The sequence below is a fragment of the Schistocerca serialis genome, chromosome 9 (genome assembly GCF_023864345.2).
Source record: "Schistocerca serialis cubense isolate TAMUIC-IGC-003099 chromosome 9, iqSchSeri2.2, whole genome shotgun sequence".
NCBI lineage: Eukaryota > Metazoa > Arthropoda > Insecta > Orthoptera > Acrididae > Schistocerca > Schistocerca serialis.
The window spans coordinates 33910670-33928830 of record NC_064646.1 but is presented as its reverse complement, the minus strand read 5'-3'; the positions used below and the strand labels follow the sequence as shown (position 1 = coordinate 33928830).

The following is an 18161-nucleotide window of genomic DNA, read 5'->3' as shown; positions in this document are numbered from 1 at the left end:
GAGAGAATATTGACCGAAAACGTTCTTTTTTTGGATGTAATCATTGACAGTAATAACCTAAACTAACCATATTTCTCACAAAGGAAAATAGTCTATTATGAACTCACTTTCCAACCGGGTGCGTCCTCTGGTGATTCTTTAGTAACACAATCACTAAATCCAAAGCTACAACCGATAAATACGTTTAAAATAACAAATTATAGGTGTACATAAACCACCGCTCACCGATCGACAGGTTCACACCGAAATCCAAAACCTCTCGGTACCATTGTCGTAAAATCTGTGGGAGGATCGTTCGGTAACAGGTCTCAGAAGCTTACTAAATAGGAAATTCGGATGAAGAACCGAAAATGACGTCACTACCGAGACTAACCTACTACACCGATCGGTATGATCGGTATGAGCGACGGGAAACTACCGAGTTTAGTGGAGTACGCGCACAGCCAGGCCACGCACCATCCGCCGACCCTGAGGCGTGTTCGGCGCGGCAGCGGGTGCTTCGCTGCACACGGCAGCGGGCGCCCCTCCTCCAGCTCTCGCGGCGGCTTCTGCCCACGACCCTGATTTACGGCCCGCCGCACGTCAGCTCCACGCGCAGCGGCGCCCGCTGCCTGGACCTCGGGCCGCCCCGAGACGGAAGGGGCCTTGGGAGATTCGGCCCTTATCTGCGTGCCACGCCGCCGCCTCGCGCTTGTAAATTTCTCCCAGACTCCTTCGCAAGCAGCGGCGGAGGCCATCACAGATCGGCCTTCATAAAGAAAAACCACTTTCTCTTTTTTTTCGATACCGTGCGCTGGTCGTAATTATTGCTGTAACAATTAGGCCCGTCTCGTACACTCGACCATGTACGCATCCTCTTCCTCGACTGGCCGGTATTAATCACGTCGCTGCTCCGATGGCTCCGGCAGTAAACGGTTCGCAGCCAAATTATCTGTCGATTGCTACATCGATTGCTACACTTCCTGCAGTGTACCAGCCACACTGGATGTGGAGCTGGACCGCACAACCGTGCTTCTCTTGATCGAAATACACTACTGGCCATAAAAATTGTTACACCAAGAAGAAATGCAGATGATAAACGGGTATTCATAGCACAAATATAATATACTAGAACTGACAGGTGATTACATTTTCACACAATTTGCGTGCATAGATCCCGAGAAATCAGTGCTCAGAACAACCAAATCTGGCCGTAATAACGGCCTTGATACGCCTGGGCATTGAGTCAAACAGAGCTTGGATGGCGTGGACAGGTACAGCTGCCCATGTAGCTTCAACACGATACCACAGTTCATCAAGAGTAGTGACTGGCGTATTGTGACGAGCCAGTTGCTCGGCCACCATTGACCAGACGTATTCAATTGGTGAGAGATCTGGAGAATGTGCTGGCCAGGGCAGCAGTCGAACATTTTCTGTGTCCAGAAAGGCCCGTACAGGACCTGCAACATGCCGTCGTGCATTATCCTGCTGAAATGTAGGGTTTCCCAAGGATCGAATGAATGGTAGAGCCATGGGTCGTAACACATCTGAAATGTAACGTCCACTGTTCAAAGTGCCGTCAGTGCGAACAAGAGGTGACCGACACGTGTAACCGATGGCACCCCATACCATCACGCCGGGTGAGACGCCAGTATGGCGATGACGAATACACGCTTCCAATTTGCATTCACCGCGATGTCGCCAAACACTGATGCGACCATCGTGATGCTGTAAACAGAACCTGGATTCATCCAAAAAAATGACGTTTTGCCATTCGTGCACCCAGGTTCATCGTTGAGTACACCATCGCAGGCGCTCCTGTCTGTGATGCAGCGTCGAGGGTAACCGCAGCCATGGTGTCCGAGCTGATAGTCCATGCTGCTGCAAACGTCGTCGAACTGTTCGTGCAGATGGTTGTTGTCTTGCAAACGTCCCCATCTGTTGACTCAGGGATCGAGACGTGGCTGCACGATCCGTTACAGCCATGCCGATAAGATGCCTGTCATCTCGACTGCTAGTGATACGAGGCCGTTAGGATCCAACACGGGGTTCCGTATTACCCTCCTGAACCTACCGATTCCATATTCTGGTAACAGTCATTCGACCTCCACCAGCACGAGCAGCAATGTCGCGATGCGATAAACCGCAATCGCGATAGGCTACAATCCGACCTTTATCAAAGTCGGAAACGTGATCGTACGTATTTCTTCTCCTTACACGAGGCATCGCAACAACATTTCACCAGGTAACGCTGGTCAACTGCTGTTTGTGTATGAGAAATCGGTTGGAAACTTTCCTCATGTCAGCACTTTGTAGGCGCCAACCATGTGTGAATGCTCTGAAAAGCTAATCATTTGCATATCACATCATCTCCTTCCAGTCGGTTAAATTTCGCGTCTGTAGCACGTCATCTTCGTTGTGTAGCAATATTAATGGCCAGTAGTGTACCAAAACGGGAGGAGCCACAGAACGAAATTCACGCCGTCCAGGTACAAAAAGCTTTGCGATCGTTCTCCTCCAGTCTAGAACAAAAAGCATACTGCAGAGACATCTCTATATATGGCGTAAATACCCATAAATTACGCGGCACTGAGGTTGCTATGACAACAAGATTTATTTTTTCCCGTTGTTTTACGGACGGGGAACGCTTCACGAGCTGTTGCTATTCACTTATCTTCTCCTGGGGCACGGCATGTTGGACCCCGATCAATATCCGGACAATGAGGCCCGATAATTGGTTATTGAAATTTCTGAACTGATTTCCGCAAGATACTGTCCGTATTTTTTATAGTTATTTTTATTCCACATTGCGCAACATGCCTGCTACACTTCCCCTGTTTGTACGTTATATGCCTAACGCCCCTTAAGAACTTGAATTGTACTGTCTTCAGTTAATCGCACTTTCAGGGAGGTAGTCTTAACTTTAGAAGTTCACGCGGATTTGCGCCGAGAAGTTGGATCTACATAATATTATCAATTGTACTGATCTTATCAAATATTTATCAAAACTCTAATACTGTTTGGAAGGGAAATACTGATGTAAGATGATGTACCTCCAATACAGATGCCTCGGAGAACGATTAACTGCAGCGGTTGAAAAAAAAAATCGTTTTTCCCCCGCAGATCGATGTGATTCACCGTTCTGTTTTTCTGTTCTCCATAGTATAGCTGTCCCAGGAAATGATTATTGCTCTTCTGCAGAAAAGGAAGACTTGATAAGTGCTCGAAGACTACGACTGAGCATGTTTAAGTTCAATAGTTAACGAAGTACTGTTTATAATCTCTGAGGATATGTCCAGCATTATGCAGCGAAACTTTACGTACAGAAACATGCTTCGGACCATGGCCTAATGCCCTCAAAACACAAACCGCTAAAAACGCGAATAACTGTGTGCACTTGGTGAAAAAACGTGTTTTCTCCGGTTGCTCCTCTTAAACACATCTAAAACTAATTTTATGAAAAACCTGACAAAGCAACATTACACCAGTCTGGATATGTTAACAGCTTATTAGCCATCAGAATTTGACTAAAAGAGGGAACTGCTTGATTGCACTCGTCCTTAGACATCAATGAGTTGGTACTGGAGGGATGTATGGAGGGTAAAAATTGCAGAGGGAGACTAAGGGATGAAAACAGTAAGCACCGTCAAACGGATGAACTTTGCAGTAGTTATTCGGACTTGAAGAGACTCGCGCAGTGTACAGTAGCGTGGAGATCTGCATCGAAGCATTTTTCGGACTGCAGTGCATAAATAACATCGACATCCATCAGAATATTGACTCCAAGTTTAAACAAAAAAATGGCTCTGAGCACTATGGGACTTAACATCGAAGGTTATCAGTCCCCTAGAACTTAGAACTACTTAAACCTAACTAACGTAATGAGATCACACACATCCATGCCCGAGGCAGGATTCGAACCTGCGACCGTAGCGGTCGCGCGGTTCCAGACGGAAGCACCTAGAACCGCTCGGCCACACCGGCCGGCCATGTTTAAACAGATGGCCCTCTGATGGGAAGAGGAGGAACCGCAGGTGTCGCTGTAGAAGTGGAAAGACTTATTGCATAATAGAGAAGTTTTTCCAGAAAGCAAGAAAGACTGTAACAGCACGGGTCGCTGAGACACCCCGAGGGTACACAGGTGATTACAGCGGCTGTGCGCCCAGCGTTGAAGGCGTCAAACCTGCAACAGCCATCTGACTCAAACGGAAGTGACGAGAAGAGGCGGCCGCCATATTTGTTTTGGCATATTCGACTGTTTTGTGTTATAACCTATAGTATGCCGTTTCAGAGTAACGGCGCATTGAAGACTTATCACAAGCTCGTCATCTTTAACAGTAAATATCAATTAATGACGAATCAACAATGTAAGCATTCAAGAGACAGTATGATTCGCAAGACAGAAGACTCAAACTTTATGACAACGGTGAAGCGTAATGAGCAGCGTCGTGGCTTACAGTGCCGAAGGGGACAGCTTCCTGTTATTTGCTAGTATTCTTTTTTCGCTTCAGCTTAATGTTGTCGACAAATTCTGTGACTTTATTATGAATTTACTACAGGTAAGGCTTTGGCCACTTCCCAACACATGGCCACTTGAATGTAATTAGTGAATTTTAAAACTTCTTTTGAAGAGAGGCCAATTATCCAATAGTTTGTTATAAACAACAGAAAATTTTCTATTCAGTTAGATATAGAAGTATTTTTTCTTTGTTCTTGTTTGGAGTCCTAAGATTGTGAAAAGGTCTTTATTGTGACACAGATTTTTTTTCTTTAAGGAACGTATAATCGGTTTTACATATTCTTCACGTTTAAATAAAACATTAGAAGAAAGTTAATCTGTTAGGAGGTAAGGTTATGTATTGCAGTCTCATTTCATACAAGTTAAGTATGGTACAACCCAAGAACACGCGAGTAAACGTCTTTGGCCATTAAAGGACTCAAATTTAGTCTTGGTTCCCTGTTAAGGCCATGCTTGTGACCACTTTTAAAAAATTATACAAAACATCTAGAATACAGATTTGGTCTCCATTCTAACTAGTCTAATTTAATTTCGGTAGGCTTACTTAAAATATTTCTGGTATTTTTTATATCAAGATAAACCTAATTAAAAGTCTTGCCTGAGCATAACATATTAATTTTTCTATACTTCTAACACAGTAAAATATGCAATACGAATATGAAAATATATCGTTTTTTAACTCAAGGTTTTGAATCAGCTGAAGAATAAAAGATTTCAGTATTCCCCTAGGAAGGATAAAAATGCACTGGAGGCTATTTTTGAGGGAATTAATGTTGCTACTGCAAGTAATTTAGACAATGCTCCAAGAACATTAAGAACTAAAATTTCTGGCCCACCTCCACAAAAATCTACACTCCTGGAAATGGAAAAAAGAACACATTGACACCGGTGTGTCAGACCCACCATACTTGCTCCGGACACTGCGAGAGGGCTGTACAAGCAATGATCACACGCACGGCACAGCGGACACACCAGGAACCGCGGTGTTGGCCGTCGAATGGCGCTAGCTGCGCAGCATTTGTGCACCGCCGCCGCCAGTGTCAGCCAGTTTGCCGTGGCATGCGGAGCTCCATCGCAGTCTTTAACACTGGTAGCATGCCGCGACAGCGTGGACGTGAACCGTATGTGCAGTTGACGGACTTTGAGCGAGGGCGTATAGTGGGCATGCGGGAGGCCGGATGGACGTACCGCCGAATTGCTCAACACGTGGGGCGTGAGGTCTCCACAGTACATCGATGTTGTCGCCAGTGGTCGGCGGAAGGTGCACGTGCCCGTCGACCTGGGACCGGACCGCAGCGACGCACGGATGCACGCCAAGACCGTAGGATCCTACGCAGTGCCGTAGGGGACCGCACCGCCACTTCCCAGCAAATTAGAGACACTGTTGCTCCTGGGGTATCGGCGAGGACCATTCGCAACCGTCTCCATGAAGCTGGGCTACGGTCCCGCACACCGTTAGGCCGTCTTCCGCTCACGCCCCAACATCGTGCAGCCCGCCTCCAGTGGTGTCGCGACAGGCGTGAATGGAGGGACGAATGGAGACGTGTCGTCTTCAGCGATGAGAGTCGCTTCTGCCTTGGTGCCAATGATGGTCGTATGCGTGTTTGGCGCCGTGCAGGTGAGCGCCACAATCAGGACTGCATACGACCGAGGCACACAGGGCCAACACCTGGCATCATGGTGTGGGGAGCGATCTCCTACACTGGCCGTACACCACTGGTGATCGTCGAGGGGACACTGAATAGTGCACGGTACATCCAAACCGTCATCGAACCCATTGTTCTACCATTCCTAGACCGGCAAGGGAACTTGCTGTTCCAACAGGACAATGCACGTCCGCATGTATCCCGTGCCACCCAACGTGCTCTAGAAGGTGTAGGTCAACTACCCTGGCCAGCAAGATCTCCGGATCTGTCCCCCATTGAGCATGTTTGGGACTGGATGAAGCGTCGTCTCACGCGGTCTGCACGTCCAGCACGAACGCTGGTCCAACTGAGGCGCCAGGTGGAAATGGCATGGCAAGCCGTTCCACAGGACTACATCCAGCATCTCTACGATCGTCTCCATGGGAGAATAGCAGCCTGCATTGCTGCGAAAGGTGGATATACACTGTACTAGTGCCGACATTGTGCATGCTCTGTTGCCTGTGTCTATGTGCCTGTGGTTCTGTCAGTGTGATCATGTGATGTATCTGACCCCAGGAATGTGTCAATAAAGTTTCCCCTTCCTGGGACAATGAATTCACGGTGTTATTATATCAATTTCCAGGAGTGTATTTTACACCCTGACCCACATTCGGTGTCATGGGAAGAAAACTTCTTTCCAAGCTGTTCCAGCCAGGGTTTCCAGTTACTAAGGGATATCTCTACGTGCAAAAAGTTATCGAAAAGGCAGATTTGTAGAGTTCTGAGGATGTATTGCAGACAATTAATTGGAAAAAAAGTGACATCATGGCTGTCTTGAGAGGTACAAAGTTTTGTCACAAAAAGGTGCTGAATGTGGATTTATAGGTTCTATCACAGAGCAGAATTCCACCCCCACGAAGGGGAATTAGTGTTATATTTGCTCATTTGAAAAATAACTGTACTGATCGCGAAGGACCACCAACTTCCGCATTCAGATAAACACTTTAAAACCGCACATCTGGCGCCGAGTCCTCGAGACCTGTCCTCACATCTCGATGTCCGTCGGCCTGCTTTCCCGATTTGGCACGCGCTCTACGAAAACTCTTTCAACATTCACCCCCCTGTCCAGTCAGTTCCAGTAGCTGCCGGCAGGAAATTTCACTGGCCACTTTTTGCTAGCGCATATAACTTGCCCGCTGGACAATTCATCACCTTCAGCTTGGGGAAATTCGTCTCCTTTCGGACAATAGAAACCGTGCTTCAGTACGCACACTGAAACGTCCCCTTCGAAAAATTTATAAATGACAGTGCTGGAAAACCTCTATGTTATTTCATTTTCAAACAACTGAGCAAAACTGAACGTACTCCGACATTTCTCTCTTTACTTATTCTGATCATCACTAAACTGACAGACAATATTTTTTTTTTAGTGCAACGCAATCTGACCTTCAATAATCCCTACAAAAGAATGGCCCTGACTAACAATAACCTATACCTTTCACGAATCACTTAGCTCACAAAAATCTTCTTTACTCAAACTACTGCAATATAGCGAGCGCCAATACTGCCAGCTAAATAAAAGATTCTAACTACTGAAGTCACTAACTACTGACAGGCATAGTTAGCAAATGAAAGATTTTGTTGGAGAACAAACAATGTATTTACCTTAATAGTGTTCAAAAGTCATTATATATATATCCCCACATCCACCACTGCTGGGACCGATGACCATAGCAGTCTGGTCCCTTCAATCCCACAAACCAACCAACCAAAAGCACCACTGCTGGCGGCTCACCTCCAACTGTACAACGCTAAACGCTGTTCACATCCAACTGCCCAACACTACACAAGCGAATATTCCAACAATGAGTCCAACCAGCCACAGACTCCACACAGCACAGCCAGTGATTTTCATACAGAGCGCTACGTGGCGTTACCAACATAGAAACTTACAACACCATCTAGGGACAAACACACAGCCGCGGACAGGAAACTATTTATTACATCCCCACAATTACTTTTACTTACCGTTGTTTTAGGTTGTGAAATGTAAGAGTTTACTTTGCACGCGATTGGTAAGCAGTAATTTCAGAACTATTCCTCAACTCACTTTGTTCGTAGTTATTCGGCGTGAGCCATGTATATGATGTGGTTTGACTGTTTAGTAGTTTAAGTTTTTGATACCACTATTCAAGCTAGTACTAAGTTTACTTCATGTTATTACCGCACCTAGCGATGTTGGCTACTTCCAGTCGCGCACATATCCACCAAATATCGTAATTTCACTTTAAGACCCATTTAGTCACATTTGCTTGAATTCCCATCTTAATCTACCTCTTAACGTATTTACAGCGTGAACACTAATAAATATTGCGGCCTGGTCGTTACTCCTGCACGTGGGTGACTTCGCACACACCCGCTCTCAGAGCCGCACTGGACAATGTCGGTACCTGTAACGACGCGCGCAGTCCACCACAATCGCCCAGAACTAGTGTGCAGGGCGCCGCATTCCAGCCCGAGGCCACGTGTCCGATAAGGGCTGCACTCACTGTATCAGTTTTCCACTTTCATTCTTGCAAGTCTTTCGTAAACAATGTTCCACAGGTGACAGTTTTCCAGTACACCAGCAATGGAAGAAATCCTGTGAATCGTTTTACCTGCTCATCATTAGTAGACCAAAGCGGTTGTATCGCAAGGCTGATTACAATACTGAGTTATCAATTGTGTAGTCAGACGGTGCTGCATTGTTGCGTTTCGCGAAAAGCAAATCGTTACACTTCTCTGCATTAGGAACCAATAACTAGCCGTCACACCATACTGACTTTTTGAGGACAAATGAAATGAGGAGAAAACGACCTGCAAAAACATTCTCAGTCGAATCGCAGACCTCACTTTATACTGGCTGTAACGGGCATAAGTCACATATTTTCAAACTCGCATATGGTAAAGTAATATGTACACACATCTGTGTGCTAGTTGTTTTTCTCTGTGTCAAACATTCTTCCCATAAACACGTCACAAAGTTTACGACCCCGTGGTTTCCGCGCAACACTACACCACTAAGTGGACTCCGCCTGTCAGTATAGACTAACCGTTTCGTCTTCATGTGTCTGCCGGCCGCTGGTGGGCGAGCGTTTCTAGGCGCTTCAGTCTGGAACCGCGCGACCGCAACGGTCGCAGGTTCGAATCCTGCCTCGGGCATGGATGTGTGTGAAGTCCTTAGGTTAGTTGGGTTTAAGTAGTTCTAAGTTCTAGGAGACTGATGACCTCAGATGTTAAGTCCCATAGTGCTCAGAGCCATTTGAACCATTCATGTGTCTACATTTGAACAACTGACCTGTTGCCCGGCGGGAAAACAAGCATTAGTGGCTTGCTTTCGCCAAATGTAACTGGTGGTACTACCCAACCTAAAAACATATGACTTGTAATAGCTGTAATTATTAAGTCTGTAAATATAGTAAATACTGATGTAATATTATTCAGTACATTGTCATCAACCACCAATAAGAATATCTGCACTTATATCCCCAACACAGTGAATGTGCAATGTGAACGTATGTTCCTTAGCAACCATCGATACGGTACAAATTCATAATGTTCGGAAGTCTAGAAACGCCAAATCAACATCGTTGCCTTTGTGACTCTTTGGAATTCCATTAGAACCTGCATTTAAGGAACAGATGTTAAACAAGTTTACACTTGTACGAGAACAATACCCACGGCAAAAGCTTTGTCGTTTACAGTAATCTTTGTTCACAGCGACGCTTGGCACTTCACCAGCTACTACTGTACCACTGCCTGCTTTGTGGGACGGTCTACAGGCTGGCGTCTGCCTTGGGCGGAGCAAATTTCAGCGGTTCGCCCTGACTGCATTACCGCCGACGCTGCATGTGGGGCCAGTAGTGATCATCATAACAACACGTAAATTAGGTCATTACTCTTGCTTGTTTATAATTGACTGCCAGCAGTTCATAACAGTGACAATATTGCTAGAAATAAACCACTTCATCTAACGAACCTTTCACCTGAATTCATCTCAGTTTGCACGTTTGACTTCAGGATAAACCCACACACATCGAAATGAGTTGATTATACGCCACGAGTTTTGAGATACATCTTTTGCGGTTGGTACTGTAAATACGTTTATTTTAGAAACTACATAGCATCATGTACACGAAGAGCACGCTGACAGCATACCATTGCTAGCTTGTTCTGAAGTGTGCTCATCGGTATAAGGTCTGCATCTGCGTCTTCATCCATTCCATGCAAACGAAAGTGAAGTGCACGTCAGAGGGTATATCTTATTGTAACATATACATGAGTTTCCCCCATTACATGTACCATTATGCTCAGAAGTATCCGAACGACCTGAATTGCGTTCCACCTGATTTGCATGCAGCCCGCATTATGTAATTTCCTTGCAGGTCCCCTAATCACTCTACTGTACGGCCTCTTGACTATAGAAAATGGTTACCGCAACAGACAACTAGAGAGTGCTGATCTGGACGGCAATATCACTCTATTGCAAACATCAGAAAGCACGTTAACAGAGATGAGACAGGCCTTAACACTTGGCCGGCCGGGGTGGCCGAGCGGTGCTAGGCGCTACAGTCTGGAGCCGAGCGACCGCTACGGTCGCAGGTTCGAATCCTGCCTCGGGCATGGATGTGTGTGATGTCCTTAGGTTGGTTAGGTTTAATTAGTTCTAAGTTCTAGGCGACTGATGACCTCAGAAGTTAAGTCGCATAGTGCTCAGAGCCATTTGAACCATCTGAACCTTAACACTTGTAAATTCAAATTTATTACAAGTGACATTTCAAAAAAGTTACCTCACTCATTAGTATCTAGAAACCAACACCACTAGTTGTATCACAGAAACCATTCAGCTGTTCTTAGACAAAATTAAACATTTATGTGAATAAGAGCTTTCACAAGACTATCTTGACTCCCAAACTTGTGTGATAAATCGAAGTACTGTTACTCTCTTTCATCCACTCAGTAACTGACTAGTGAACTAGCCACGACCAACAGCGTCAAGCACTCTGTGGAAACCTCCCCATCGACAGTGCATCACTAGTAATATCGCACACGTGGACCTGTGTGCAGTTCTAAACTAGCCCACGGCCCTTGCTGCCTGACACAGACATTTAACATCTGAGGCAGGTTGTTGTGCGCGTGTTTGAACTATACATGACACTGACGGTTTTATTATGGATCTGGACTCAAAGTCTGCACCTCTAGCCACGGCTGACTAAGCTATGTATTAGTGTTCGACCGAGACTCGAACACAGCACCGACTAGGCATAGAGACACGTCAAATATCCAAGTTTTCACCATTATCAGTAAGTCTGAACTTTAAATTTTGTACCGATAATTTTTGTACTGCGTCGGTAATCCTGTCAAGCACTGTTGTCCCCGTTAACTGACCAGGACAGATGTTGAATTTCATTTCGTAAGTAACAAAGTAGCAAAAGTAACAAAGTGTGCGTGTGTCTAAACGTGAAATGACGAGAATTAACGTTTTGTGGTGGATGAGAATTCGAACCCAGCACCCAGTCGGTTAACTAAGGACTACCAAATGTTGGATACTGAGTATTTTCACCAGTAGCCAGGTGTTCGAACCTTAAAAGACGTGAGGAAAATTTTCTTGCCTTACTGTGATTCGCACTCGCCACCAATAGTCGCCGTTGTAGCCACAGATATACACTAAATATCGACTTTTCCACTAGTAGCGAGATGTGTGCATGTCTGAATTGGAAATAACGTGACGAAAAGTTCTCTGCTGATTGGGAGTCCAACCCGGGACATATCGTCATTGTTGACTACACCCAAAGAGACGTTAACTGTCGAATTCTATTTCACCACCACCTAGGAGTGGTATGTTTGAATTTGAAATGATGTGACGAAATGTTCTGTGTCTGACTGGATGTCGAAATCGGCACTTACCGTCATTGTTGACAAGAACAGAAAAGGACTTTTAAAAATCAAAATTATTTTTTCACCAGTAGTTAGTTGTGTTCATGCTAGAACTGGAAATTACATGATGAAAATGTATGTGCCGGACCAGGATTCGAACACAGATAAACGCCTTTGACAGAGACTCTGGAAAGTTGGAAACCTGGGAAACTAAGATTTGATGTAAGTGTTCGTATCCTAGTACAGCAGCAAGATTTTCATCATATCAAGTGCAAATAAGAAATAAATGCACAGCAGCCTTACATGACGGTATGTTCATTGAATAAAATAAAATATCTTGTACAAGAAAGCTTTCTGACGAAAGAGCTTCAATTTGCGACGACTTCCGTCTCTGTCGTGGACCAACCGAAGCCGATTCTGCCGCAGTAGATAGCAAAGGGTCATTATGTTTAATGTGTATTACGAACCACGGTGAAAACTGACGTACTTCACTTGTTGCTACCAGAGTTGAAAGAGGATCTGCCCACCTCTGTTAAAAATGGTAGCATGACGCAGACATCGGACCCACATACTGAACTTGGGGGGGGGGGGGGGGGGGGGGGCAGTATCAGTCCTGCCAGACCGCTGAAGTCACACCTTGTTCGGCCAGTATTCTGTTGTAACGGAAGCTGCACCACATTGGATGAGAATTCTGACTCCCTTGGGGTGGATTCTATCCTGTTCAAATACATTCATGAGCTGGCTGTGTTGTAATCCTAATCGATCGCATCACCATTCACCAGGCTACTCAATGCGTACTTTCTACTTTGTTTGTAATCACTTGAATAACATCAAATAACGGTCCAGAATGAAATTTTCACTCTGCAGCTGAGTGTGCGCTGATATGAAACTTCCTGGCAGATTAAAATTGCGTTCTGGACCGAGACTCGAACTCGGGACCTTTGCCTTTAGATGACAGAGCACTTGCCCGCGAAAGGCGAAGGTCCCGAGTTCGAGTCTCGGTCCGGCACACAGTTTTAATCTGCCAGGAAGTTTCAAACAACGGTCCTCTGCACGAACTGGCAACGCTTTAGGATGCGGAATTTTCTACAGGAAGTGTTTGGTCCTGCTCAGGCAGTTCCCTATACATTCGTCCTCGAGTGGCAAACACGAAGCTGAGGGAGAGCCCACTCCTGCCAATATTTTTAAGAAAAGTCAGACACTTGGAACTTTTCGTTAGCTTCGCATTTAACAGAGGACTGAAAGCAGTGGAGACAACTCGTTTTTTTTTTTTTCAGTTGTGTCTTTCGTTAAGGCATATTCAATATCAACTTTCATAACATCCAGTTGTTTTCCTGATGGAGGGTGGGGAGGAGAATATTTAAAACCTTTCTCAAGCACTTTTTGTTCGTTTGGGGACAGAACCAAGTTCGATAAGTTAATTACACGTTGCGAAAAATTTTGTTTACAATTTGAGGTTAAAGGTTCACTCACCTACCTAATCACAGATAATTTTTTGTTCTGCCGCAAAAATTTTTGCGGCAGAACAAGAAATTATCTATGATTAGGAATGTGAGTGAACCTCTAACCTTAAACTGTAAACAAAAGTTTTCGCAACGTGTAATTAAAATATTGTACAACTTGAAATGTTTCTGGCGAGTGCAATCAATAAATTGTGTCAGAAAATAGTTTTCTCTATCAAGTAGGCGTTTTGACACGAATTATTCTCCACATTCAGGAAGACCCAAAGGCTTTCATGAAGGACGTTTTGCAGTTTATGACTATCGTCCACGTAACTGTACCAGGTAATTGGCAAATATGAGGAACTGCGACGGTTCAGAGTTTGTATGCGACATGGTTTCAGTGGGTAAGATTAGGAAAAAAAGGAAGGACAACCATTCCTTGTGGACAAAACGTGCTTTAAACGTGGCATGACATTTTCAAAAATGGTTCAAATGGCTCTGAGCACTATGGGACTTAACTTCTGAGGTCATCAGTCCCCTAGAACTTAGAACTGCTTAAACCTAACTAACCTAAGGACATCACACACATCCATGCCCGAGGCAGGATTCGAACCTGCGACCGTAGCGGCCGCGCGGTTCCAGACTGTAGCGCCTAGAACCGCTCGGCCACTCGAGCCGGCATGACATTTTCGAACCAGTAAGTTTCTACAAGCGTTGAATTCAAAATCCGCCTCAGCATTGTCAGACTTGTTTAGACAGGGTGAGAGAATAGACCTCTGATGATTATTTTCTCTCTTATTTTGTCTGTAGTGTCCAATAAACTAAGGAGGGAGCGCGTAAAACCTGGATTAGACTAATACCAATGGCTAAAATTTGTTATCCTAACTTTACGATGAAAAACTATCCTAATTAAACATAAAGTATGTGTAACAGAACTATTCTGAATTGTTACAAATTAATAATATATTGAGAACTCTTGACTTCAAAATGGTCTGAGCAGTCCTGTTCTCTCACAATCAAGTAGCATTACCGGACTAACATAGAGGCATAGAAGTGTGACAATGGAAGTAAACATATGAAGAAGGCCATCTCAAAAGTTTTTCAGTGTCACAATTTCATCAATAAAATTGTGTATTTAGAAACTGCTGCGTATTATGTCGACGGAAGTTGAAAACTGGAAGTATTGCAAAGTCAGTAATTCTCCAGTATCACAGGTTCTCCCGTGAGATTGGAACGATAACTAACATAGTTTTTTATTTACAGCATGACTAAATTATCACAGAGCTATCAAACAACTGCCACATTTCAAGCTCGCTCATTGCCCTAGTGAGGGCTAAAACAGATAATTCACAGTGTACAAGAGGAAATTACTTTTATTTACTGTGTGGGACGATCTTCTTGGACGAAAAAACAGAAAATTTCTAACTGAATGACACATCATAACCGAAAATAGTGCAAAATAATTGACTGAAATGCAAAGAAAAATCATGTGAATTTAGCGGGATGATTTTATACCACTCCAGGAAGTAGCTCACAGAGTTGCCAGACGTATTCTGTGATATTGCCAAGTGACAATTACGCTAGCAACAGGAAGAGTACATCTTCACAGCTAATGTGTTTCTTGAGTGAGCTTGCAATTCAGGAACAAAGCTTGCATTTAAAGGTGTGCAACAGGCTACCACCAAATTGATCTACAGCTGAAGTAGTAAAGGGTTGGATTGGGTTGTTTGGGGGAAGAGACCAAACAGCGAGGTCATCGGTCGCATCGGATTAGGGAAGGAAGTCGGCCGTGCCCTTTCAAAGGAACCATCCCAGAATTTGCCTGAAGCGATGAAGGGAAATCATGGAAAACCTAAATCAGGATGGCCGGACGCGTGATTGAACCGTCGTCCTTCCGAATGCGAGTCCAGTTTGCTTCCACTGCAAATAGTAAAGGTACAAGCCAAAGCGCTCTAATCCCACATATGTAACTTGGATCTGGGACTGAGGTATGGATACCAGTAATATTCAGATGCACCGTTAGGAATCAGCGCACCGTAAACTAAGATTGGGGGGGGGGGGGGGGGGGAGGGTTAATTGGGTGGTGCTCCTCTTCAATAGCTGTCACAATTTTTTTTCTGTGTAAAGTGTACCGCAAACTGAAAATCTCATGTCGGTACTATTTTCTTGTAGTCTGTTGTCTGATGGTTTCATGCTAAAGACAGCTCTAGGTTACGAAAGTATTATTCATGTAAGTATTATAAAGGACTAATTGTTAGAACAGACTGCTATGTTAAGTGCAAACAGTAAAATAACTTCCCACGTATTATACTTCAGGGCTCAATGACAGGAAATTCTCAAACAGAAACCTTAAATACATGTAGCTGGGAATGGCGTTTGCACGCTATGATCCACAGCAACATCTGGGGGACGAGTGCGACGGTGCAGATGGGCACAGGGGGCTGCGATGCGAGGAGGACATCCAGATGCTGGTGACTCATTATGCCAGGCTACCACGGTTCTTTCAGAGCGGTCGTCGCCAGCCAAACTGTACCAGAAACTGAACTTCCGCCTGTGAAAGAATTACTCACTAATGTGTGAGCAGCGTCACTACACACAATGCACCCTCCTCACACGCTAGTTAATAGCAGCGATATGCCCTATGCTTACATTATGCCGACAATTTAAGCGAAAATCTTTGGTCACATAGGATGTTTCCTCTCAATGTTTTCATAGTTATGTTTGTTAACAACGTACGCGCTAACAATTATTGAACTATAAGAAATGAAATCGTTACAATTCCTGAGCGGTTTGCGTTAGGATCTTCAAACTGCACGGTTGGCCGCTGGGCATGACGGGAATTGTATGGTTTGATTTAGCGACAAAGCTCACTTTCATTTAGATGGGTTCGTCAATAAGCAAAACTGGCGTAATTAGGGGACTGAGAAACCGCATTTCGCGATCGGGAAGTCTCTTCACCCTCGACGGGAGACTGTGTGGTGTGCAACGTCCAGTCACGGAATAATCGGTGTGATATTCCTGCATGGCATGATGACTACCGAACGGTACGTGAAGGTTTTGGAATATTATTTCGTCCCTATTATCCAGGGTGGCCCTAATTTCGACAAGATGTGGTTGATGCAAGACGGAGCTCGAACCACCGAAGCAGGAGAGTGTTTGATGTCCTGGAGGAGCACTTCGGGGACAGCATCCTGGCTATGGGGTACCCAGAGGCCACTGGCATGGGCTTCGGTTGGCCGCCATATTCTCCGGATATGAACACACGCGACTCCTTTTTGTGGGGATATTTTAAAGACCTGGTGTACAGCAATAATCCCAAAACCATTTCTAAGCTGAAAACGGCCACTGAGGAGGTCATCGACAGCATCGATGTTCCTACACTTCAGCGGGTCATGCAAGAACTTAGCTATTCGTCTGCGCCACATCATCGCCAATGATGGCATATTGAACATGTCACAACCCAAATTCGAATATCTGTAATGACATTTACATGTTGAATAAAGTTTGTGCACGCAGTAGTTTGTAACTAATTTACGTTTTTTTCATATAGTTCAACAATTGCCACCCTGTATTTGTGTAATGAAAATCAAAAATGTTGGAGGAACGTCGGCATGAAGTACCAGTGAAGGAGATTCTCGAAGTATACAGGTTACTTAGTGTGTGTTTTACTAGCCCACAGAAGATTTTGTTCTTCTTTATAACAACATAGAATGCATAGATAGCATTCATTCCAAATACCTGAAACAATTTCGGCAACGTGACAGGAAAGTGACTATTCAAGGTGGTGTGTAAAATCTGAGTCTGTAGAGATACCATCAGACTTTCGCAAAATTATGGCCGACACAACTCCGAAGATAGCTAGGGCGGATAAGAGCTAGGGCTATCGCAGAATCAGTTTAAAGACTCACGTATCCAAGCTGATACAGGAAAAACGTGCAGAAGTATGAAAAAGAAAACTAGCTGTCTGTTCGATCGGGATCAGTTCGGCTTTGGAAAGACAAAGGCATCGCGGAGGCAGTGCTAACGTCGCGATTGATAATTAAATCAAGACTTGACTAAAATCACCATCATAGGATCTGTCGACCCGGAAAAAGCATTCGACAGTGTAATACGTTCTCCGCAGAATCAGTGAAGGAAGGAACATACGGAAAACACTGAGGAGAAGAAAGTACAGAACGATAGAATATGCGTTAGGGAAACAGGGGATAACGTCCACGGTTCTAGAAGGACCCGTAGAGGGTAGAAATAGTAGGGGAAGCAGAGATTCGAATACCCCCATAAAGGGTGCAAGTGCTACAATGAGCACAGGAGGGGAATTCTTGGCTGGCCGCATTGAACTAGTTGAGTATGATGCACTAAAAAAAAAATTAAAATTAAAATTAAAAACCAGGAAATAGAACAGGAAAAGGAAGGCAAGACAACCTTCCTGGGGCGCGCCTGCTTCGCCGGATTATGATGAAAAATCTCGAAGTAATCTTGGAAACCCTGATGATGGAGCGTTCCCTCCGAAATACTAATCGGGAATAGAAAGGTAAAATTGGCGATTTATCTGGTAATAAATATGTAGCCGGTCTCTTTTTTACGATTTATTCAACCATCAACATGTTTTCCAGCCACTGCGGGCTCAGCATCAGCTGGAGGTGTTACAAGAACATTATGCTGTGGACCAAGTGTAGCTAG

The 18161-nt window shown here is 44.6% G+C and overlaps 1 protein-coding gene across 1 annotated transcript in view; it reads right to left on the bottom strand.

Annotated features, from left to right (window-relative positions):
• Positions 1-737, bottom strand: part of LOC126418798 (uncharacterized) — a 29804-nt gene extending 29067 nt beyond the window's left edge. Inside the window, exon 1 of the mRNA XM_050085732.1 lies at positions 468-737. Within this exon, the coding sequence (XP_049941689.1) occupies positions 468-737 (270 nt within the window). The remainder of the gene's footprint in view (positions 1-467) is intronic.
• Between the last annotated feature and the right edge of the window lie 17424 nt (positions 738-18161).